Raw genomic sequence first — 24038 nt, 5'->3', positions numbered from 1 at the left:
CCATCTCCACCGTCGTAGCGCAGCCCTACGCCGCGCTTCTTCGGGAGTTTCCTGACGTCTTCAATCTGAAACTTCGACAGCCGTTGGGATTCCCCTCCAAGCACGGGGTCTACCACCACATCAACACAACAGGACCTCCCACGCACGTTAAGTTCCGCCGCCTCCCGCCGCAGAAGCTGAGAGATGCTAAACGTGCCTTTGAAGACATGGAACAGATGGGCATATGCAAGAAGGCGTCCAGTCCTTGGACGTCTCCGCTCCACATGGTGAAGAAATCAGACGGGACAAGGAGGCCCTGCGGTGACTACCGGCGCCTTAACCTCATCCCAACGCCAGACATCTACCCTCTGCCGAACATGGAAGACCTCACCAGCACCCTTCATGGGGCAAAAATTTTTACTAAAATGGACCTTCTTAAATCATACTTTCAGGCTCCTACGTTCCCAGAGGACGTGCCTAAGACCGCCATCATAACGCCTTTCGGCTCCTACACCGTCTCATATTCAACCTTCGGCCTATGCAACGCTGGGGCCACGTTCCAATGATTGATGGACAGCATCCTAGGGGACCTGCCGTTCTGTGTCTACTACGTGGACAATATCTTAATCTTCTCCAGGACGAAAGAAGAACACTGGAGACACGTCCGCGCTGTGCTGAAACGTCTTCAGGAGAACGGTTTGATTGTGCACTTTGACAAGTGCACATTCGGCGTCGAGAGGGTGGACTTCCTCGGACATCAAATATCCACAGCGGGCGTGAAGCCCACATCGACCAAGGTGGAATATGTGAAAACCTTGCCAACCCCAACAACCATCTGGCTCCTTCAGGAGTTTTTAGGGATGGTAAACTACTACCGTCGCTTCATCCCCAACCTCCGCCCACATCCTGACTCCCCTCAATGACGCCCTGAAGGGAAAAGCCAAGAAGCTCATCTGTGGTCCCCTGCAGCAACGCGCCTTCGACAGGACGAAGACCACCCTCGCCTAAGCCACCACCCTGGTGTACCACGACGACAGCATCCCCCTGAAGTTGACCACCGATGCCAGCAACGTTGCCTGCGGTGCTGTCCTCGAACAGATCGTCAACGGTTACCCGCAGCCTTTGGCCTTCTTCAGCAAGAAACTCAAACCTGGGGAAACCAGGTACAGCACGTTCGACAGGGAGCTACTCACCGTCTACCTTTCTGTCCGCCATTTCAGATGCATGCTTGAAGGGACCCCTTTCACCATCACGACGGACCACCAGCCCCTGAACCACGCTTTCACAAAGTCTTCACATGCACGGTCCTCTCACCAACAACGACACCTGGCAGCCATGGCAGAATTCGGCTGCACTATCAGCTACGTACCGGGGATGAAGAACCCCGTCGCCGACGCCCTCTCCAGGATCGAGATCAACGCAGTCCACCTGGGGATCGACTACACTAACCTCGCCGTAGAACAGCAGAACGACCCAGAGGCCCAGGACTATCGTACGACAGCATCATTGTCACAAATAAAGGACACTTCCCTCAGCCCGGCCGGGGAAACCCTCCTCTACTACACCAGCATGTGCACCCACGCCCATGGATTCCTGCCTCCTGTAGAGGGAAGATCTTTGATGTCATCTACGGATTATCACACCCCTTGGGTCACACTACAACCCGTCTACTATCCGAGAAATTCATCTGGCCAGGAATCAAGAAAGACGCCCGTGAGTGGGTGAGAACCTGTATTAACTGCCATACGAGTAAGCTCAACCGCCATACTGAATTGGGAGTCGGCGATTTTCCCCAACCCAAGAGATGATTCGGACACATCCACGTGGACGTCGTGAGACCTCTGCCGCCTTCAGGTTCAGCAAAAAACCTCCTGACGATTACCGGCCACTCCACTAGATGGTTAAAAGCAACTCCTGTCAAGTTGGATCAGCCGCTTCGGTGTTCCCGACGATATGACGATGGACCGAGGTTCTGCCTTATTGTCAAAGATCTGGCTCTCTCTGGCAAAGCTGATTGGAACAAGGCAGATCTGATGGCGAAATGTACTGAAGAACATTGGAAAGCACAACTCCAATCTGTCCTCCTTGGCCTTCCCACCGCTCCTCGGGCAGATGGCAACACCAAGCTGGATCACCTGAGAGAGACCGCTGGGAAATTCAGACCATGCCTGAAAACATACTAGGACAAGAACAGACACTTCATGCCCAAGAGCCTAAAAGACTGCGACTACGTCTTTATCCGGGTCGATGCTCACCGCCAACTCATGACTAGACCTTATCGCGGCCCTTGCAAGGTCATCAGAAGAACAGCCAAATCTTTTCTCTTGAACGTCCACGGACAAGAAGACTGGGTGACGATTGACTGATTAAAACCAGCGTTCTTTGAAAGCAACAAGAAGATCACCGCGGGCCCTAGTAGACCCAGGATTCTGCCTCAGAACATATCATCCACCAAGTGGGAGAAAACCACGCAACGACAGGGAAAACGATTCCTCCGAACCAGAGCAACCTTCCCCTCTGTTCAAGCACCAGAGGGGACCTACGTCGCCCTCCACAATACAAGGATTAATCGCATCAACCATCTCCGATGCCTGCTGTTTGGGTGGGGGGGGGGAGTACTTGTGAGGACATCATCTTACCCATCGTATTTCCTCCCCCTACATTCTTTTCTGATATTTGAAACTTTATTATTTGTTCAACACAGTGAATTTTTGTATCATGATGTTGCGCTCTGTAAGAGCTTTATTTTAATGTATAATACTGTATATTTCCCTAGGCTACCACCTTTGTGTTTGTTAATTTGTTTTGAATAAAATCACAATGATTTTGGCGGTTGGAAATGTTTCCCTCCCAGGCTACTTTTTCATCCGCACTCTGTAATATAGTGACAGTTGCAAGTTCAGCAAATTTTCAGTCTCTCTCCACTCGTCTTGTTGTCCTCACAGTATATATATATATATATATATATAAATATATATACATACATATATATATATATATATATACAGTATATATATACATACATATATATATATATATATTATACATATATATACATATACATAGATATATATATATATATATATACATATATATATATTTATGCATATATATATATACATATATATATATATATATATACTGTATATATACATATATATATATATATACATATATGTATATATATATAGGCTATATATATATGTATATATACTGTATATGTATATATATACAGTATATATATATATATATATATATACATATATATATATATATATATATATATATATATATATTATATATTTATATATATATATATATATACATATATATATATATATATATACATATATATATATATATATATACATGCATATACATATATATATATATATATATATATTTATATATATATATATATATATGTATATATATATATATATATATATAAAACCAAAAAAAATCTAAATGATGAAATAGTGAAATTTCAAATAACAAAAAAAATATTGTTTGTAGGCTACCTTTAAACAATATATCTTATGTAAATCTAGTTAATTCTGGAATATAAAGGACAATGATTTTTCGACAACTTTATCATATCTGAACCAATTATAATGGCTGGTAAGAGAGACATTGAGGTTGTCTATTGTTCGATGTTTGTTTTGTGAGCCTGAATCTAGGAAGGATGTTGCCAACAAAGAATTAAAAGACCTGTGAAATACGCAGATGTTCATTAAATCTCTCGTCGTACAAACGAGACTGGCAACATTAATTTTAAAATTAACCTATTTTCCCTTCACTGTTTATCAAAATCGTGAACCCAGACTCTTGTATAATCTATTGTTCAGTTTAAAACAAAGATTTTCAATCGTAAGTAATTTCCTACTCAAACACCATCGTCATGTTTGCGAGGAAGGCTATCTTTGACTGCTGGGAGTTAGGAGGTAAGAGAGGTGTGGCGGTTCCGGTGTGGCCACGAAACATTTGGTCGCAGGCCTGCCGCCCAAGTCATGCCTCTACCGAGACGCTCATCGCGCTCGGTGTGGCCGAACCCTAAGGCTTTTGCTGTGCGTGTCTACGCTGTGACGTCACGAATATGGCATACGCTATTATTAATGGTTTAAGTTGATTTGAAATAGTTCTCCAAATGTTTCGGTAAAGAAAACTTAATGTGACTAGGGGAGCAAAAGTTTAAGGAGTAACCACAATATTAGGAGAAAGCATAAAATACAAAAGGAAGAAGAAGAGTGAAGAAAAATTCTTCATGTGTGTATATATATATATATATATACATATATATATATATATATATATATGTATATAATGGTGAAAAAAAAATATGGATAAAATGGACTGTAGGCTATACTTAACGTTGTTACTGACTAAAAAGCCGCTACAAAAGTCTTTTCGTAACAACTACCACTGCTCCCTTTACGGCTTCTAAGGAATAACGGGAGATATTTCTCCCCCAATAAACTATTAATTTGTATAACCGATGCTCAGTAGTACTACAGTCATATCACTCAAAACAATAGGACTACACTCTAAATCCTTTCATCTACTGAGCATTCCCTACTGACATGAACTCAGATCATAAGTTTCAATAAAAACAAAACGAGATATAAGTTCCTCTTGATGCTTTTTTGACAAGGGCCTTGCCCCTGAATAGGCTGTAATCAGCCCCCTCTTATAAGAGAACCTACATTGACAATATAGGCTAAGCTTTGCCTCTGTCTACATAACTTTATTTTACTAATAGATCCTCCTGTGGAAAATCTAGTAGCCGTTGTGGTCTGAAAACTCCAGTTGAAGCAGGGCCCAAGGGTCAAAACTTCCCACTCTCGGTCTGTGGCAAGTGGAATAGGGCTGTTAGGCTTGGCGCCTATAAGCCAAGTTGTTGATTAGACAATAGGTATATATTCTTGTTAACTGGCGAAATAAGCCAGCATTCAGATAGAGTTAGGAGTTACCTCTAATAAAAACTTTTTTAGGATTCCACTGAGTTTATTTTTACCCCCAAACCTCCCTACCTGCAGGAATAGACTGCTGGGCCGTCTTAGTGCGTGAACGCAGTAAGAAGGCTCCCCAACAGCTATTTGTGCAGGCTAGTACATAGCTACAAAGAGTTAGTTCCAGCACTGCTCTAGCAATAGGATAGTTTAGGATATCCCCTATATAACTAACAAAATTGTGTTCCAATTTCAAATTCTTTATTTCGTTTTTATAACTCCTACTGTAACTTTGTTTGGGGCCCTAGGGCTTAAAGGGTTGGACAACCCCACCAGACACACTGTCTGTCTTTTCGATCTTTGATCAACTCCTTACCTTTCTTCCCACAAAGGACTTATCCTGGAGACCTGTTGATGAACTCCTAGGAATAGAGTTAGAAGCCATGGCTTCTGGCGAGGTGCTGATGCACCCGGACCTCCAACCATGCCCTGAACTGATCACCGACCCAATGAATAGAAAGAGAATGACGCTAGACACCGACTCAGACGAGCAAGGAAACCAACCCTGGACCGAAGTCAATAGGAAAAAGAAGCTTCCCAGAAGGAACCACACAAGATTTGATGAAACAATGCCTACCCAACAACAAGGAAACCCCAATGGACAGAACAGCAACCAGCCAGCTAGGAGAACAAAACTTACTTCTTCAGAGTCCTGGCTGGAAACTCACCAGAGGCTTTTAAGGCTATTGCAGCCTTTGAGCAAAAACATAAAAATATCCAAATGGTTGCCAAACCTAACAGGACAGGCCAGTGGACCATATCCACCAAAGACTCAAGAGCACTGATCACTCTAAGGAACACCTCAGACATCAAGCAGCAAGAGCTTAAGGAAGAAGAAAAGATCAAGAAACAAGTTGTGGTTGGCTACCCAACTGATATGATGGAAAGCCACCTGTTAATACTGCCTAACATCACTGCGGCAGAACGTATGAAGAATAAAGCAGGCTTCTTTACCAAAGCCATTCTGGTAACTTTCAAGGGACCACACCCGAAGAGAGTGGACCTAGGCATCTTTGGCAGCTTCAAGGTTAACAAATATTACCCTGATCCCCTTAGATGCTATAACTGCCAAAGATTTGGACACCGCAAGGACCAGTGCCAAGCTAAGGTCCCAACCTGCGCAGTCTGCAGCCAAAGACACCCCACACAGGAGTGTATCGACAAGAGGGCTGCAGGAATACCTACAGTTGCTAAGTGCTCTAATTGTAAAAAGGGGCACACAGCAATGGCCTGGGGATACCCTCTAAGAGTAGCAAGGGTAATTGCTGCCCTACCCAAGGTTAAAAGGGACCAATCAAGAGGAAGAGCGGCCCCCAAACCTTTACCTAGGAAAAGGTTCTACATGCAGGAGGAGCTAAGGAAGCACTCCAGAACAAGATCCACGTCCAGAGCCAGATCCACATCTAGAGCTCCTAAACCTACAACTCAAGGGCCAAAACCAATGCCCAGGATTATTTTCATTAAGACCAGGGTCTTAAGAACCACTCTAACTAATCTAGTCACACAGGCAGTGACTGGAAAACTTAATGCAGAAGCTATTGCAGCTAGCATCAAACAAGTCCTGCTAGACTTCGCCTCCAAGACCAAGTCCTCCCAACCCCCCTCTCATGCTATCCAGAAGATCACCTCTCACTCTTCACCTATCATTCAATCACCCCAATCACCTGTACCTTCCACATCCACAGCACCAGATCCCACCCCTATCATCCCATGCATCCCTTCCATCACTCCTTCATCCACTCTCACCCCATCCACCTCATCCACTTCATCTACTGAGGTCAAGGCAATTGCCTTTGCCACCAGGGATCCAAGACAGTTCTCTTCAACATACAACCAGGTATAAGAGTTCTTAACTGGAACTCAGCCGGAGTAAGACCTAAAATATCCTCCCTAATTGCAATATGCAAAACAGAGGACATAGACATAATCCTGCTACAAGAAACACACTTAACAACAGAAAGGAAGATCAAAATACCAGGCTACAATGCCTACACAACACCACAGATAGGCACAGACAGAGGCCTAGCCACACTAGTTAAGACAAGCATACCAACAACAAGGTTACACAACCCCATCGCATGCGGTATCCATATAGAGACACTAGCAGTAACAATAACACTACTGAATCAAAAAATTGACATATACAACATATACAGGAAAATAAACAGGAAAGACACAGGAGAGCTGCAGCTGACACAACTCTTTTCTCACGCAGAAAGAACACCATCAATTATCTGTGGGGATTTTAATGCACACCACCCCATTTTATCATTCCCATCAAGAACAAACCCCTCTGGGGAACACATAGCCTTCGCCCTAGAGGAATTTGAAGGAATCACCCTCCTAAACACAGGGCATCCAACACATGTAAGAGGAGGCAGACTGGATCTGACCTTTGTCACAACAGCAATAAAACATCTAACCAAGTGGTAAGTACACTCAACCCTGATTAGTGATCACTTTGCCACAGTAACAGAATTGGAGATACAACAACTACCTCCTATTCCACCACCTCCACCAAGATGGAATCAGGACCTAGCAGACTGGGTCTGTTTTCAAGTAGCCATAGAGGAATGGGCAGTCAGCTACGTTCCTCCAGAGGACATAGATCAGCTAAAAAAAGACCTAGTTGAGGCCTTTCACAATGCAGCCAACAGAGCTATGCCACTAAAAGCAACAGGAGGTAACTACACATACAGGGACTCCTGGTACTACTGCCCAGAAGTCAGAAGACTAAAAACCAGACTAAACAGAGTCACAAAAATATACAGAAGAAGATCCACAGTAGAAAACAGAGAGCCACTACAAACAGTCAGAACTGAAACAAATCAAAGAATCCATGAAATCAGAATTGAAAAATGGATGGAATGGTGTTCAAGCCTGTCAGGATACACTACTCTACCTGAGCTTTGGAAATGGCTACGCAGAGTAGCAGGAAAAAAGAGGAAGACTCCAATTGCCATACACCCACACCCACAAGAGGAGGCTGAAAGAATTGCAACATCTTTTGCAAACAGAACATTGTCAATCAATCTTTCCCCTGAAACCAGAATGCAACAAGAGCAACTGGCGCCAACCAGGTGGGAAGAGATCAACATAGCCTGCCTACAGCAGGATGACACAGACAACCCATACACAGTTGAGGAACTAAGAGCAGTACAAAAGACAGGGAAAGACACTGCACCTGAAGCTGACAAGATCACCTACACAATGATCAAACACGTGGGTCCAGCAGGTGAAACTGCATTCCGAAGGTTACTAAACAAAACACACCTTGAGCACACAAGGCCTCAAACCTGGAGACAACAAGATACACAGCCAATCCCGAAGCCAAAGGATTCAACAAACCCTAGGCCAATAGCCTTAGTATCCTGTATGGAAAAACAGGAGAAAAAATGGTCCTAAACAGGATAAAATACAAAATTGGCCCCCTAAACAAGCAGCTATATGCATATCAGGAGGGAATTGGTACCTCTGAATGCATCACAGATGTATTAAGCTGCATAAATCAAAACAAGGCAACAATAGTCTTCATAGACTTTGAAAAAGCCTTCGAGCTAGCAAGCCCAGTTGCAATACTGAAATCAGTAGCTAAAAAAGGAGTCAAAGGACACCTACTAGCATGGACTAAAAACTATGTGCTAGGAAGGCAAGCCAGAGTCAAATTTCAAGGAGTGATATCCACATATCATGAATTGGAAAATGGTACACCACAAGGAGGAATTCTAAGCCCCCTCCTATTCAACATCCTCATGGAAAATATAGCCTCACTTCAGCTACCTGAAGTATTAGATATATTTATCTATGCAGATGATGTATGTGTAATAGCTCGAGGGCCAGTCAGGACAATAAAAATGCAAAGAGCACTCAATGCCATCAGCCACAAATCCAATGAGCTTGGACTAAAAATAAACATTGACAAAACAAAAGCAATGACAATTAAAGCCCCAAACCCGGTACAACCACTCACAATAGGAATGGAACCCCTAGAATGGGTGGACAGATACACATAGCTGGGAGTAATAATACACAAACAGCTCACTTTCAAGCATGAGATAAAATATCTCAAGGAAAGAATAAATTCCCTGAAATACAGCTATGGGATATATGAGCAGGCTCAATGATGGAGCAATTGAGCACGTCCAAAAGAAATATTATCTGGCCTGTTCCAGATCATTAGTAGATTATGCCGCCCCAATACTCTTGGGGCTAACGGATCTACAAAAAAGCACAATTGAAGTGATTCAAAACAATGCCATGAGGCTCATGTTAGGAGCCCCAATGTGGACAAGACTGTGCAACCTAAGGTTGGAAACTGGACTACCAACCCTTGAGGACAGAATTGCACTAAGAAATGCAAGCATAGTTGCAAAGATGTTCCTGTCAGACAGAGACTCAATCACCAAAAAGAGAGTAAGAGAGGAACTATCCAAACATCCTGAAGTGCAAACCCCAAGTTCTTATGGCAAAGACCATAGCAATAACATTAAAAGACTTGGCCTAACAGAAATAATCCTACAACTAAACCCTGACACAGCATAGAGTATAATACACATTCCACCATGGAAAAAACAAGTTGCTAAATTCAACTATACCAAACTCCCAAGGGCAAAAGAAAACTTCACAATAGAGGAACTTAGAAACGCAGCAGAAGCAGCTATAAACTCTGTAGAGACAATAGGGGCACAGATTTACTATACTGATGGTACAGTAGATCCTGGAACCCAAACAGCAGGAGCGGCAGTTCACTCCTGCAATTTCACAGCTTGCTGGAGAGCATCCAATAATGTCTCCACCCTGCAGACAGAGCTTGTTGCAATACAGCAAGCATTAAAGTACTCTATTGAAAATGAGGAGGGACCAGTAGTCATTCATACTGATTCACGATCCTCAGTGCAAGCCCTACAGCAGGACAAAAACAAAGAAAACACGTCCCTGATAGCGGACATTAAAATCCTCTTAAATCAGCATAATGAAAGAACAGACTAGTAACACTAAACTGGATCCCCAGTCACATCGGGATACCAGGGAATGAAAAGGCTGATGAGCTAGCCAAAAGCACCAAATACATTCACAATGTACAGGTGCACATACAGCCTGCACTGCAACAAATCAAAAACAAAATAAAGACACAGATCAAAGACAACCTAATCAAGGAACTACACATGAGGATAGAGAATGGCTCTCCCTCTGCCACATGGTTCAAATGGGCCACAGAACTAGAACCTCCACCCATAGACAGACACACCCCAAGGAAACAGGCTGTATGTATACACAGACTCAGGCTGGGATACAAAGCAAACTGGGAACTCGCAGATGACATCCAGAGAACGTGTGAACACTGTGATGTCATACCACAACAAGCCCTCCTGCACTATTTACTAGAATGCAGAGAAACAGCACAGCTACGAGGTGATCTACTTGTAGACACCAACTCACCACAGGCCGTGAAAGAAGTGGCCACACTGGCAAAAGCAATTGTCGAAAGCATAGCCGCACACGCACAGTTGCTTTCAACACTACCTCCACCAAGGTAAGACCTCATCATTTCATGCACCATCTCATCCCCTCATTGTAAGGCTCTATTCACATCATCCCCTTTAACTTCTCAACTAACCTACCACTAAAAATCTCTCCGCAGGGACCCTAGGGAGTAAAGGGTTGGACAACCCCACCTGCACCGTTTTTCTCTAATCTTCAAAAGCCTTACACCCCCAATTTTCAATCTACCACTATCCGAGAAATGATGGCCCTCTACTACTACCACCATCATCCTTACCCTATCCACATCTTTTTCTACTACTAAAAACCTTTCAAATTTCCATTAATGCAATCACCTTACAGATTACCTACGGGCCAACCAAGGGAAAGGCCCGTGCCAACAACAAGTGTTGGCTTTAATACCCCAAGAAGAAGAAGAAAGAAGATAAGTTCCTCTTTATTTTTCTTGCGAATACTTGTGAGTAGAGTTTCCGACCTTAGAGGACCACATTTATAGTCTCGTTTTCTATAAGTTACGCAAATTCCCAAGGTATGAACACGTTGATACATAATGTATATATACTGTATATATCAGATCAGTTTTACTCCCAGACTAGGACATTTAAACAAGAACATAAATCAATGGAGGATATCGAAACGCACTTGTTAAATTGTAGTCAAATTTACTTTGATAGCTAAAAGTTAAATTTTACATAAATGAGTGATTATGCAAAGACAATCTCAGGGGATTTATAAGTCAATGGCACTTTAACAAAATTAGGACAAGTCCAAAGAACAAGGGTAAATCACCACTTCTAATCTTATACACACACGCACCACCATGACACCCGATAACAGATTGGCTCAAAGTTTGAGCCTGAGGCCCTGAGCAAAAGCTGTCTCCTTCGTCGTGCATTCAGGTTTTATACGAGGAAAGGAGACAAGTTATACAATTACAAAGTATGTAAGACAGCCTACAAGATTTACATTAACACAAAAAACCTTGAAGCAAATTCAAAGATTAACAGAAAATAAACTCAAAACACACAGTATGTGAGAAATTCCTCTCACAACGATTTAACATAACATTTTTGTGTGTGCATCTGTATAACCATAATCTTCCTCATACCTTAAGGTTATTAGTATTGCATGTTCATACAGGTTATCGATTGATTTATTATTGAGAATTGTCGTTTGTCGGGTAATCGGCAAACAGGAATTATGTTACTGGGTTTGTGTTTTTATTCATGAAACCAAAATTTGCATGTCTTCGTATTTTGTAGAAATGTGTTCTTTATTGCATAATATGATAAGAGTTAAAGAACCACATCTTATGAGAGAATGACCTCTTACGTTATTGTTTGTTTCATGCATGACTATGGTTTTAGTATGTCACATCTTACGTATGGTCAATCACCATAGAATATGCTTACAAAACGTTAATAGATATTTCAGTTTTAATAATATTCTTTTATGTACTTCTAGCGGATGTGTTGTACAGCGTGTGGTAGTAGTTGAAGGTGTTACTCACTTGTTTACATCTCGCCAGAGAATCCATTAGTTGAGGTCAAATGTTAGAAGACAACGAGGGCAGTGTTCGCCCCATGATTCACCTAGTTCACACTCATCCATAGATGTACGGGCTGTGAGCTCGAAGGACATGATGGTGGGTTATAATAAAAGATTATCACTAAAAGAGTCACTTTAATGGAGAATGTGGGAGGCAGCAGTACACAGTTCCTTCAGCCATGAACTTGCCGGTTACACTATACGGACAAAAGAGAGCGGCGTCATGCCATGCACATTATGACAAGAATTATGGGTAAAAACAAATGATTGCACCCAAGCGCATAATCAACATTACCAATGCATCATAAATAAAAGTTTAATATTCGAACACCCCCTCATAAACTTTTATTTTCATCAATCTGAAAATTACTATACATCAAACAAATATATGCATCATGGTAATCAAAAAAAAAAAAAAAAAGAATACATAGCTATCAAATGTCAATATTACAAAACCATTAATGACACAAATTAAAATAAATCAACTTTGCTTTAGTTACTGGTTTTGTAAACACATCGGCTTTATTTTCACTTGAGGGGACATACACTATATCAACATTTTACTCATAACTTCATTAAGGATAAAACAATAGCGTATGTCTATATGTTTAGACCTTTGATGGTAAACAGGGTTTTTAGCAAGTTTAATTGCCCCTTGGTTATCAACAAATAATTTGATGGGTTTGACTTCAACATTAATCATATCAGTTAACAACTGCTGCAAAAATTTTGCTTCTTGGATAGCAAAAGTCAATGAAACATACTCGGCTTCACAAGAACTTAAAGCTACATTGCTTTGTTTCTTACTCTTCCAAGAAATAAGAGCACTATCAGCATTCATTTGGTAACAATAACCTGAAATACTTTTGCGATCTTCAGAACTACCCCAGTCTGAGTCGCAGTAACCAGAAATCTCAATAGTATCGTAAGACCTCTTAAAAACAAGGTAATGTTGTTTAGTACCTTTAAGAAATTTTAGAACATATTTACACATAGCCAAATGACTTTGAGTTGGCCTAGCCATATACTGTGAAAGTTTAGACACAACAAAAATTAAATCAGGCCTAGTACAAGTCATGATATATATCAAGCTTCCAACAATGTTTCTGTAAAGAGTACTATCAACTAGTTCAGGACTTTCCTCAAAAGTACACTTATTAACACTTAGATCACAAGGAATTGACTTTGGGTTGCATTCATCTATTTTGAACTTTCTCAAAACTTTCTCAAGGAACTTACTCTGGTTCATTTTTATACAATCTCCATCAAAAACAAACTCAATACCCAAAAACCATGAAAGTTTCCCTAAATCTTTCATCTCAAATCTATGACACAATACACGTTTAGTGTCAAACAGAGCTTTCTCCTTACTACTGGCAATGATCATAACACTAGGTGGCGGCAGCGATATATCGGCAGGTCGTGGTGGAGGCTGTGCTGATGATGTTGGAGCCTGCTGCCAGTTGTTGGACGGTTCTGTGTTTGTCGCGAGCAGTGTCGGACGGATGTGGGACTTGTTCCTCCTGAGGCACGCTCCGTTTTGGGCTTCCACAATGTATGATTGGGGTTCTTCTGACTTACGTACCACTCTGCCTGGCACCCATGTGTGGCAGGCCTTGTCGAATATTCGGACTGGTTGTTCAGGTTGGAGGTCTGTGAAGTGCCGTTGTGTCCGATTTGGTCCTAGGCGGTCCTGGAGGTGGTTGTGGGTCGTGATGTGTGCGAGATGTGGTTCGTATTGGCCTGGTAGGTCAGTGGTCACATTGCGACCAAACATGAGCTCTGCGGGGCTGGTTGTCTTATTGTCGATCGGGATGGCCCGTAAGTGGAGTAATGCAGTATGCATATCACCGCCTGTCTCAAGGCATTTTTTGATAATCGGCTTGCATGTTCCAACTGCGCTCCGCGAGGCCATTGAACTGAGGGTAATGTGGGCTTGATGTGATGTGCTCAATACCCCAGGCTTTTGTGAAGTCCCTCATGGCTGCTCCCGTGTATTGAGGTCCGTTGTCTGAGACCAGGGTTTTGGGGCATCCGAACAGCGAACACAGGAATTTGAGGTGGTTGGCCACACTTTCAGATGACAGGTTTTTTAGTTCGGTGACTACCGGGAATTTTGTGAAATAATCAGTTGTGATCAGATATGTCTTGTGGCCAATTTGGAAGATGTCCGAAGCGACTTTGAACCGGGGCATTGGGGGAATGTCATGATGCGTGGTTTCACTAGGACTTTGCTGGGGCTGGTACTTCTGGAATATCTCACATGCCCTGACCTTGTCCTCTATATTCTTTGCGATGTTGGGCCAGAATACACACTCCCGTGCCAGGGCTTGTGTTTTTGTGATCCCTTGGTGGGACCGGTGTAGCTGGTCCAGTATCCGGCCTCTGACTTCTTTGGGAATGATAACTTGTCGCCCTTTGAACATGACTCCGTCTTCTACGGCAAGGCATTCTCTGTATGAGAAAAACTGGCAGATATCGGGGTGACAGCCTTTTACTGAGGTAGGCCAACCCTCGATGATAGTATGCTTGAGAGTGCGCAGCACTGGGTCGGTGTCAGACCTATGGCGGACCTCTTCCAAAATCTGGGGACCAAATTTTATGAGTGCAACTGATATCACATCGATGTCATCTGGTTCCAGTCCATCCACTCGTGTATCCAAAGGGATTTCCTTGTCATTTTGTGGGTTAGGAAGGCGTGATAGGGCGTTGGAGAGTACAAGGGTTAGTCCTTCCTTGTACTTGACCCTCATGTCATACCCCAGCAGTTTCAAGAAGAGACGTTGTAGTCTAGGTGGGGCACTGATCAGTGGCTTCTCCCAGATATTAATGAGGGGTTTGTGGTCAGTGACAGCTTCAAAGTCTCTTCCGTATAGGTAGGTATGGAATCGTTGCACGCCGTATACTAGGCCAAGGGCCTCTCGCTCGATATTGCTGTAATTTGCCTGCGTTGGTGTCAGGGCTTTGCTGGCGAAGGCTATTACCTTCCCGTCTTGGATGAGGGCCGCCCCGAGGCCTTTTTGTGATGCATCGACTTCAAGAGCCACGGGTCGAGTTGGGTCATAGTAAGACAGCGTGCTTGATGGCACTATTTGGCGTTTCAGGTGTTGATAGGTGGATTCATGGTCTTCTTCCCATTGGAAGGGCACATCTTCCTTGACCAGATCTCCAAGTCTTTGTGACTGAGCTGAGTAATGTGGTACATAGGGGCTGAGGTAAGTCATTACTCCCAGGAATCTCTGTAGTTCCTCTTTATTGGAGGGTGACGGCATGTTATGCACGTCGTGTACCTTTGACGGGTCTGGCATCATGCCCTTGCTGGTATAGCGTGTTCCGAAAAAACTCGATTTCTGGTTTTGAAATGGAGCATTTCTTCGAGTTTAGGCTGAGTCCGTGTTGGGCTGCACGCTGCATGAACCCCATCAGGTTTTTGTCGTGTTCCGACTGGTCTTTCCCACATATTGCCACGTCATCAGCGATGCCAACAACACCTGAGAGATTCTCGATGATGGAGTCCATCCTGGCTTGAAATATGTCCTGGCTTACATTCAGCCCAAATGGTAGCCTTGTCCAACAATACCGGCCGTGTGGTGTTCGGAACGTTGTCAGAAGTTGTGAGTCCTCGTGTAGCGGTATACTCCAGTAGCCTGCTTTGGTGTCTAGCTTGGAGAACACTTTTACTTTGGAGAATACTGGGTTGATCTCTTCTAGAGTGGGAATCTTGTGGGGACATCTTTTGAGGTTTTGGTTGAGCCGCTTGGGGTCCAGGCAGATCCGTAGGCTTCCATCGGGTTTTGTGACATACACAAGGCTGCTACACCAGTCTGTGTGTTCCGTTACGCGTCTGATAACCCCCTCTTTCTCCATAGTGTCAAGCTCGGACTTGATGCGGGGCTTCAGGTGGATACTCACCTTACGGGGCGGATCACAGAAAGGGATCACGTCATCCTTGAGGTGGAGCATCGTGGGCTCTTTTAGTTTGCCAATACAGTCAAACTGTGCTGGGAATTGCGCTTTTAGTTGTTCGACTGACCTAATAGGGCCTTGTTGGCTTGGTTGCTCAGGTATTCCAGTAACGTCGTTGACATTGATATCCACAATACCGAGTTTTTGGCATGAGGGAAGGCCAAGTATGGCTGGACCAGACACATCGACCACAAAGAACTTTTCTTGCGAGAATGCTGGGTTGCTGAGTTTGCGGACACTGAGCATTAGTGACCCTAGGCAGGGAATATTGTCGCCACTGTATGATGTTAGTCTTACTGACGGTTCTGGGGATAGTACGAGGCTGGTGGGTGCATCACCAAACATTTGCTTGTATGTCCGCAAGGGCAGCTTACTGCCACCAGAACCCGTGTCGATTTTGAGTTTCAGGGGCCCATAGGCTGGGGGGTTTTCATGCTTGATCATGAGCTTTGAGAATGCTTCTCGTTTCGGTGCCAATCCTATGTCAGATATCGTTATCATGTCGAAGTCTGGCATATAATCTGTTTCTTCATCAAGATTAGGGTTTTCATTAACCATAACTTCGTGTTGCCTGTGGTTAGGAGCCCGATTCGGCCGTCGGTAGGAGCGCCCTCTTGTCTTGCTCTGACGTTGTGTCTGCTTCATGTTGTCTCCTGGCATTGTTCTGCCTCCATCAGTTTTGCGGCACATCTTTTTCCAGTGCCCCTTGATGCTACAACCACTGCATCTGTCATTGTAAGCGGGGCATGACCTTATGGGATGGCTAAGCCCACAGTTGTCCGTGGTTTGTAGTTTGTTCCGTGGCTCGTTGCTTTCCCTTCGAATTGCATCCACGTTGGTATGGCTTGTACTTGTGTTCTCAGAGCTCATCTGTATGGAGCGTAATGATGCCGTGGAGGCCGTAATGGCCTCGTATTCCCGACCTCTCTCTAGAACGTTGCTCACAGCATAGCCCTTCGGTTTAGTTAGGAGTTCTTTCCGAAATTCTTCGAATTGTGTTCGTAGTTTAGTCATTTCGATAAGTCGTTCGTTGAGTTCTCTGTCTTCAAACTCGCACTTGTCGCTTTTTCACGGAGTCTGGCCAGGAATTGACTGATTGTTTCAGCAGGTTTCTGTTTGGTATTTGCAAATTCGAGGCGGTGAACTCGGAAATTTATTTTGACCATTGCATCAACCTCACTTTCAATAAGCCTCCATATGTTCTGCGGCACACGTTGCTCCTGTTCAGTGAGGCCGCTCGCCAAGATACGCCTCATTCCCTCATCGCCGAGGGCAATCTTAATTTTAGTTGCTTGCTTGCCCGGGTCTGTGACTTTTTGGTCTTCGAGGTTTAAGTTCATGCGCGCCTTGAATGCACGAAACGACTCGGCCATGGGCTGGTGAGCCCAGTCCATACTTGGGCATTTAGGCTGGGCCATGATTGGATTTGGTTTTGAGAGGGTGTTACATAATAGATAGATAGTGATTGGATTAATAACACAGTTTATGGTTCACAAAGAGAGACATATAATAAGAGTATGGGAATCACTACAAAAATTTGTCACTGGTAGTCGGCACCGTTTTCAGATTTGTTTACACTGCTGAATGTACGTCGTTGTTTAGCTCATTTTGTGAAGTAGTGCGCAGATAACAATGGCCAAAATACTTGTAAGTAATCTATTTATAACTTTCTTCACTATTCTCACTGTAATCACGGTGCACTAATGTCCATTCTATTCCATATCCTCACGATATAAGTTATGTACGTTTGTTATCTGGGCCGGTATGACAGTCTATGTCCGGTTGCCGTTGGGTGTAAATGGCGTCATCTGCGGCCGCTGGTAATAAACTCGGGCTGATTATGAGTCTCCTTCTCAGTTATTACGGACAGGAGAGGTATGTAAAGTGTCTCTATGGTCCGGGTTTGTTGATGGAATGGCGTGGGGTGCGTTACCACGCTGCCACCAAGATATAATATGCAAGAGGTTGCAGTGATTAAAGGACAGGACTTGATGGCTTGGGTGCTAGGTAGAGACTGCCCTTTATTCAGACGCTACATCGGACTACATGATACCACAGATCTAGGCTTACAAACATTCACAGTTGCACTAGAAAATCTAGTAGGCCTATTAGCCTTTCTACATTCATCAAAATTGTGTGTAATGGTTTTGCATTCTTTGCATCACTTACCTCTGTCTTTCTTCAACTTACACTCGAAAGACTCATGTCCAGTCTTACCACATGAATACATCTTACTGACGAGCCACTGGCAGATCCACCACACTGAAAATCAGGATTCTTCTTATAATTCACCTTAAGGACGTTCTCACTCTTCACATCAGGCCTGTGTGCCTCTCGACTCCTCAGGCTTTCTTCATAATTCCGTAGCAGAGACTTGAATTCCGGAAACGTAGACTCACTATCCTTCTGCATAACAACAGTATTAAATGGAGTAAATTCTTCTGGAAGACCCTTCAACACCAAAGCAATAAGAAGGCAGTCGCTGATTGTCTCACCAGCTGACTTTAACGAAGTAGAGGTTGCCTCTGCTCGAAGAAAATAATCCGTTACACATTCTTTCCCTCTCATTTTCAGTGATGTCAGCTCCGTGTAGAGGGAGATGATTCTTGGTTTCCTAGTACCTCGGTAATGGTCCCGTAGAATCTTCAATGCCTTTCTTCCATCGTTGACTGCATCTCTCATTATTAATTGGAGGCTCTTATCATCTAGAACTTGAACGATCTTGGCAAAAATGTCAGCATTTTTAGCACTGAATTCCGCTGAAGTTTGATCTTCTCTTTCATCTAGGGTAAGTTTTCGAAGTCTCAGATGGGCTAGAAATTTTATCTCCCACATTTCATATTTCTCCTCATCACCATCAAAATACAACTTCCTCTTGCTTGAGCTGGGCCCATAACCTGTGAGCTCGAAGGACATGATGGTGGGTTATAATAAAAGATTATCACTAAAAGAGTCACTTTAATGGAGAATGTGGGAGGCAGCAGTACACAGTTCCTTCGGCCATGAACTTGCCGGTTACACTACACGGACAAAAGAAAGCGGTCACGCCACGCACATTATGACAAGAATTATGGGTAAAAACAAATGATTGCACCCAAGTGCATAATCAACATTACCAATGCATCATAAATAAAAGTTTAATATTCTAACACGGGCGTGATGCTACACAGAATCATATTTGTCACACACCACCAACCAGCTAATTACATTTAAGAAATGTGTTTAAAATTGCATACTGTGTGTTTTGATTTTGTTTTTATGTTATCTTTGAATTTGCTTCAAGGTTTTTTGAGTTAATGTATAATCTTGTAGGAAGTCTTACATACTTTGTAATTGTATAACTTTTCTCCTTTCCTCGTATGAAATCTGAATGCACGATTTTGCTTAGGGCCTCAGGCTCAAACGTTGAGCTGATCTGTTATCGGGTGTCGTGGTGGTGGTGGTTGCGTGTGTGTGCATAAGACTAGAAGTGGTGATTTACCCTTATTCTTTTAACTCTGTCGTAATTTTGTTAGTGTGCCATTGACTTATAAATCCCTTGAGTTTGTCTTTGCATAATCACTCATTTATGTAAAATTTAATTTTTAGCTATCAAAGTAAGTTTGACTACAATTTACAAGTACGTTTCAATATCCTCCAATGATTTATGTTCTTGTTTTAATTTATAGTTGGTAATTAAGAATTGATCTGATTCTTATTTAACATCAAGGTGTTCATACTAAGAAGTTTGTGTAACTTAGAGAAAACGAGACTACAAACTGCGGTCCTCTAAGGTTGAAAAGTCTACCTGTGAGTACTCGCGAGAACGATATATATATATATATATATATGTATATATATATATATATATATGTGTATATATATATATATATATAGGCCTATATATATATATATATATATAGGCTATATATGTATATATATATATATATATGTGTGTGTGTGTGTGTATGTATATATATATATATATATATATTATATATATATATATATATATACATATATATATATATATATAGAGAGAGAGAGAGAGAGAGAGAGAGAGAGAGAGAGAGAAAAAAAAAACTTGTCTCGTATCTTATTGAAACTTATGAGCCGAGTTTATGTCAGTAGGGACTGCTCAGTAGATGAAAGGACTTAGAGTGTAGTCCTATTGTTGAGAGTTATATGACTGTAGTACTATTGAATATCGGTTATACTAATTAATGGTTTATTGGGGGAGAGAAAACTCCCGTTATTCCTTAGAAGCCGTAAACGGAGCAGTTGTTACGAAAAGACTTTTGTAGCAGCTTTATAGTCAGTAACAACATTAAGTATACGGTCCACTTTATCCATCTTTTTTTCACCACAGCTTTTTACCCTTTTTTGGTCCTTCGAACCGGATGATATAAGGATCAACGTAAGATTATTAGCTATCGATGTTTTTTAGCTTTGAATTAGATCGATCTATATCATCATTGCTTAATTGTTGAATTGTTAAGTATTTTGACCTTATGTGTCGTGAATTTTCTCCGACTTATTGAAATGAATGATTCTAGGCCCGATGGAATGGGCCGATGACAAGACCTTGAAGAGGTTTGCTTTCCAAAACTATTCAGGATTCAATAAAATATCATCACAATTTTCAAATTTATTACAAAAATAACCATTTTATAGAGAAATAACACACAATAACACTTTAAGCTAATTGAAAAATAGAACTGTCACCCTTAGGGGGTCTGCAACATGTGCTCATGAAACACAAAGTCCACGTTGGACTAAAAAAGACTAAATTTTCACAATTACAACGATAATTCCTTGGTTAATCACCTACCAAGGTCCACAGGCGTATCTTAATGCATAAAACTAATCCCCAGTCCCAGGGATGACAATTTTACTGACCGATATAAAGTTACATACAATACTCAGAAAAAGGAACCGACCTGGTATCACGTGGCTTGGAGCGGAGACAGAGACGAACAATAGCAAAACTTACTGGGTTGGAGGTTTAGGCAGAGATGAACGAGCGTTATGCTGGACAGCTCCGAGGAAAACTACGATCTCCCGCGCTAACTAAAGTGTCCTTGGGAGATGCAAGGGAACTCTTACGTTATTTATTCAATAAGGGGTTTGATAAAGCTTCTTTATCGACCACAAGACAGAGAAACAATCAAAGTCTTACTTCAGATCAAAGAGTAAACTTAATACTTCAGCTGAAGGCCATAATTTCCCGTAATCCAACAAACTAGAGAGTCCTTGGCTCTAAACATATACATCGATATTTTCATTGTGGTGAAACAGTATAATTTTTGTAATTTGTAAATAATAAATACTTTGTCTCTCTGACACCCGCTCCTTCCCCACCAGGTGATTGAATAATATAATATATTTTTTGTAATTCGTAAATAATAAATACTTTGTCTCTCTGACACCCGCTCCTTCCCCAGCAGGTGGTTGAATTTTATGCCACAATACCGTCACGTACTGGACAACACTCATTCGCAGAAACGCCTGCGAGATCTTCCAATCTTACCTCAATTTAACACAACGTTCGTGGAGTTAAATGGCGGGGTTTTCGAGTGATCAGTTCGAAACTCCCGACATCCTCCACACCCGAAATAAAGGGGCGGTGAAACGTCGGTCAATTAGGCAAGACTGGATTCGGGGGAGGAGTAACCACTCCAAGACTCTGTTAGGCTCGTTGCGTAGCGCTCCACAACGACTCTAACGAAGTATACACAATATACATCAACAGAAATATTACCCCGGGCAATCAACTCTTACAAGTGTACACAGAATGGCAATGCAAAAAAAAATGTACCCAGACATATAATACATACATGAATCAATCAATAGGCAAATAGGCAATGGGCCTGCAATAATATCTCAAATGAGCAATAAGCAATGTATATATGCACAAGAATGGCAATACGGGAAAAATTTTACCCAGACATATAATACATACATGAATCAATCAATAGAAAGGCAAATAGGCAATGGGCCTGCAATAATATCTCAAATGAGTAATGTATACATGTACAATCATAAATTGAACAAACTTATACATACATTAAATCATAAGGCAATCTGCCCTTAATCAATCAATGGAATTACCCTTCCCACACTGCCACACCTTGGCAATTACTCTAGGGGAAACAAGAGGGGGGGGGGGCCTGGTTCTGTACAACGCTCGATTTGTATGTATGAGAGAAACCCTCCCATCCCCGTACTCCACACCCGACGCACTTCCAACCTCTGTGGATTCAAACTCACCTGCACTTACTTCTTTCTCACCCTCCCTACCTACCAGAAGGGACTCTCCCATTTTCCTTTAGATGTCCTCGTTTTGAAGTAATCGTTCCATCAAATCTCGCTGCTTCGTAGCAGCCTTTCTCAATGGGCGTGCGGAACGTCCTTGTGCGCCCTTTGTCTCTGATTCTGCGTCACTTTCACTCATCTCACTTACCGTATTGTTATCACTATTTACGTCACTACCTAAGACCTCTGTGGCTGGTTGTTGAGATGTCATAGCCTGAACCATCTCCTGGTTGTCCCCAGACGTCTCAACGATCCCTGGCAGTCCTGCTGTTAAACCGTACGCACCCTCGATTTCGACGTCACCATCGTCTTCTCCAACACCATCATCGTCATCAGAGGGGGCAATCTCCAGGGGAACCAGGTGGCTGACAGCTCGCAGCGACTCGACACCCTCGAAAAACACCTTGGCTGAATGCACGACTCCGTCGTCGTCAGGATATGTCTCCACAACATGTCCAAGGGGCCACATAGCCCTTTTTTGATTTTCTTGCTTGACCAGCACGACATCTCCGGAGTGAAGCTTGGAAGGTTCCCCAGATCGACAGTCGTGTCTGGCTCTCAGGGCACTCAAATACTCTTTTCTCCACCTCTCTCGGAAGGCTTTCAAAGAGTCTGTCAGCTTCAAATAATGATCACGGAGCCTCCGGGAGGTGAAGGTCGCATTAAGGTGGTCGTCTGGCAAGATCAGTGCCATGAGGTTGATTGGGCTTCCTCTCACTAAATGGGAGGGGGTGAGGACCTCATCCTCGCACTTGTCGCCGCTGTACATTAGAGGCCTGTTATTAACCACCGCCTCGGCCTCCTTCACTAATGTTAGTACGTGGGTGTTCGGCAGGTACTTCTTCCCGAGGGCTATCTGGAGGACACGTTTTGTCACTCCGATTAGGCGCTCAAAGAACCCACCTTTCCAAGGTGCATGGGGTGTCTGAAAACGCCATTCAATTCCAGTTTTCCTCAGGAACTGCTGGACTTCATCCTCTTCATAAAGTCCCTGAAGGAGGTTGCTGGCAGTCTTGAACGTTTGATGATTATCAGATGTGATGAAAGACGGAGCACCGTGGGTAGCACAAAAGCGACGTAAGGCTAATACAAATTCCTCCACTTCCAGGGAGGGGCAGAAATCGAGGTACACGGCCCTGCTGGCCATGCAAGTCACGATCAGTATGTAGCCTGGCCGGGTTTCAGTCCGTATGGCCGCTGTGTGGTCCACTCCGACTGCTGTAAAGGGCTTTGTTAGGTTGATCCTTTCCTTCGGTAGGGGGAGGGGGTGGTGGCTGTCTCAGCAGGGGCTGGAAGACTAGCACGCATTCTGGACACTGCCGCACGGTCCGCCTCGAAATGGAACGTAGGCCCGGCAACCAGCATTTCTGTCGAAAGATACCCATTAGTGTATTCACACCACAATGTAAATGCAAACTATGCAAATATCTTAGATAAGCCCTAACTAAGTGCCCTTTGGCTGGCAAAAGAATTAAATGTTTCATTTCCTCTACTTGGGACACTCGTCCCCTAGTGCAAATTAACTTATTATCTAACACTAGATTTAATTGTCTGACAAAATTAGTAACTTCACGAGGGGGTCTGACTCCACCCTCCAAGTAAGCATAGACTGTAGGCAAATAATGTTTTTGCTCTAATTGGACAACAATACTGAATGGATGCCGTTTTAATCTGGTAAATTTTTGAATTATCCTAGCAACTCTCAATAAGAATCGGAACTCTACTTCCCTCTGTAGAATT

The 24038-nt window shown here is 42.9% G+C and overlaps 2 protein-coding genes across 2 annotated transcripts; both read right to left on the bottom strand.

Annotated features, from left to right (window-relative positions):
- Positions 1 to 18185: 18185 nt before the first annotated feature.
- On the bottom strand, positions 18186 to 18920 carry LOC137614923 (uncharacterized). The gene has a single exon (XM_068344577.1). It carries the CDS (start codon positions 18918 to 18920, stop codon positions 18186 to 18188), a length of 735 nt encoding a protein of 244 aa, XP_068200678.1.
- A 3391-nt stretch (positions 18921 to 22311) lies between these two features.
- LOC137614922 (uncharacterized) lies at positions 22312 to 23445 on the bottom strand. The gene has a single exon (XM_068344576.1). It carries the CDS (start codon positions 23443 to 23445, stop codon positions 22312 to 22314), a length of 1134 nt encoding a protein of 377 aa, XP_068200677.1.
- Positions 23446 to 24038: the final 593 nt, after the last annotated feature.

Source organism: Palaemon carinicauda, chromosome 21 (genome assembly GCF_036898095.1).
Source record: "Palaemon carinicauda isolate YSFRI2023 chromosome 21, ASM3689809v2, whole genome shotgun sequence".
NCBI classification, from domain to species: Eukaryota; Metazoa; Arthropoda; class Malacostraca; order Decapoda; family Palaemonidae; genus Palaemon; species Palaemon carinicauda.
Note: the sequence above shows the minus strand (reverse complement) of the source record. Positions and strands in the feature narration are given on the sequence as shown.

What these genes read in the sequence shown, in the direction of transcription:
- LOC137614923 (XM_068344577.1), bottom strand. Translation starts at nt 18,920, where the DNA reads ATGTCCTTCGAGCTCACAGGTTATGGGCCCAGCTCAAGCAAGAGGAAG.
- LOC137614922 (XM_068344576.1), bottom strand. Translation starts at nt 23,445, where the DNA reads ATGGCCAGCAGGGCCGTGTACCTCGATTTCTGCCCCTCCCTGGAAGTG.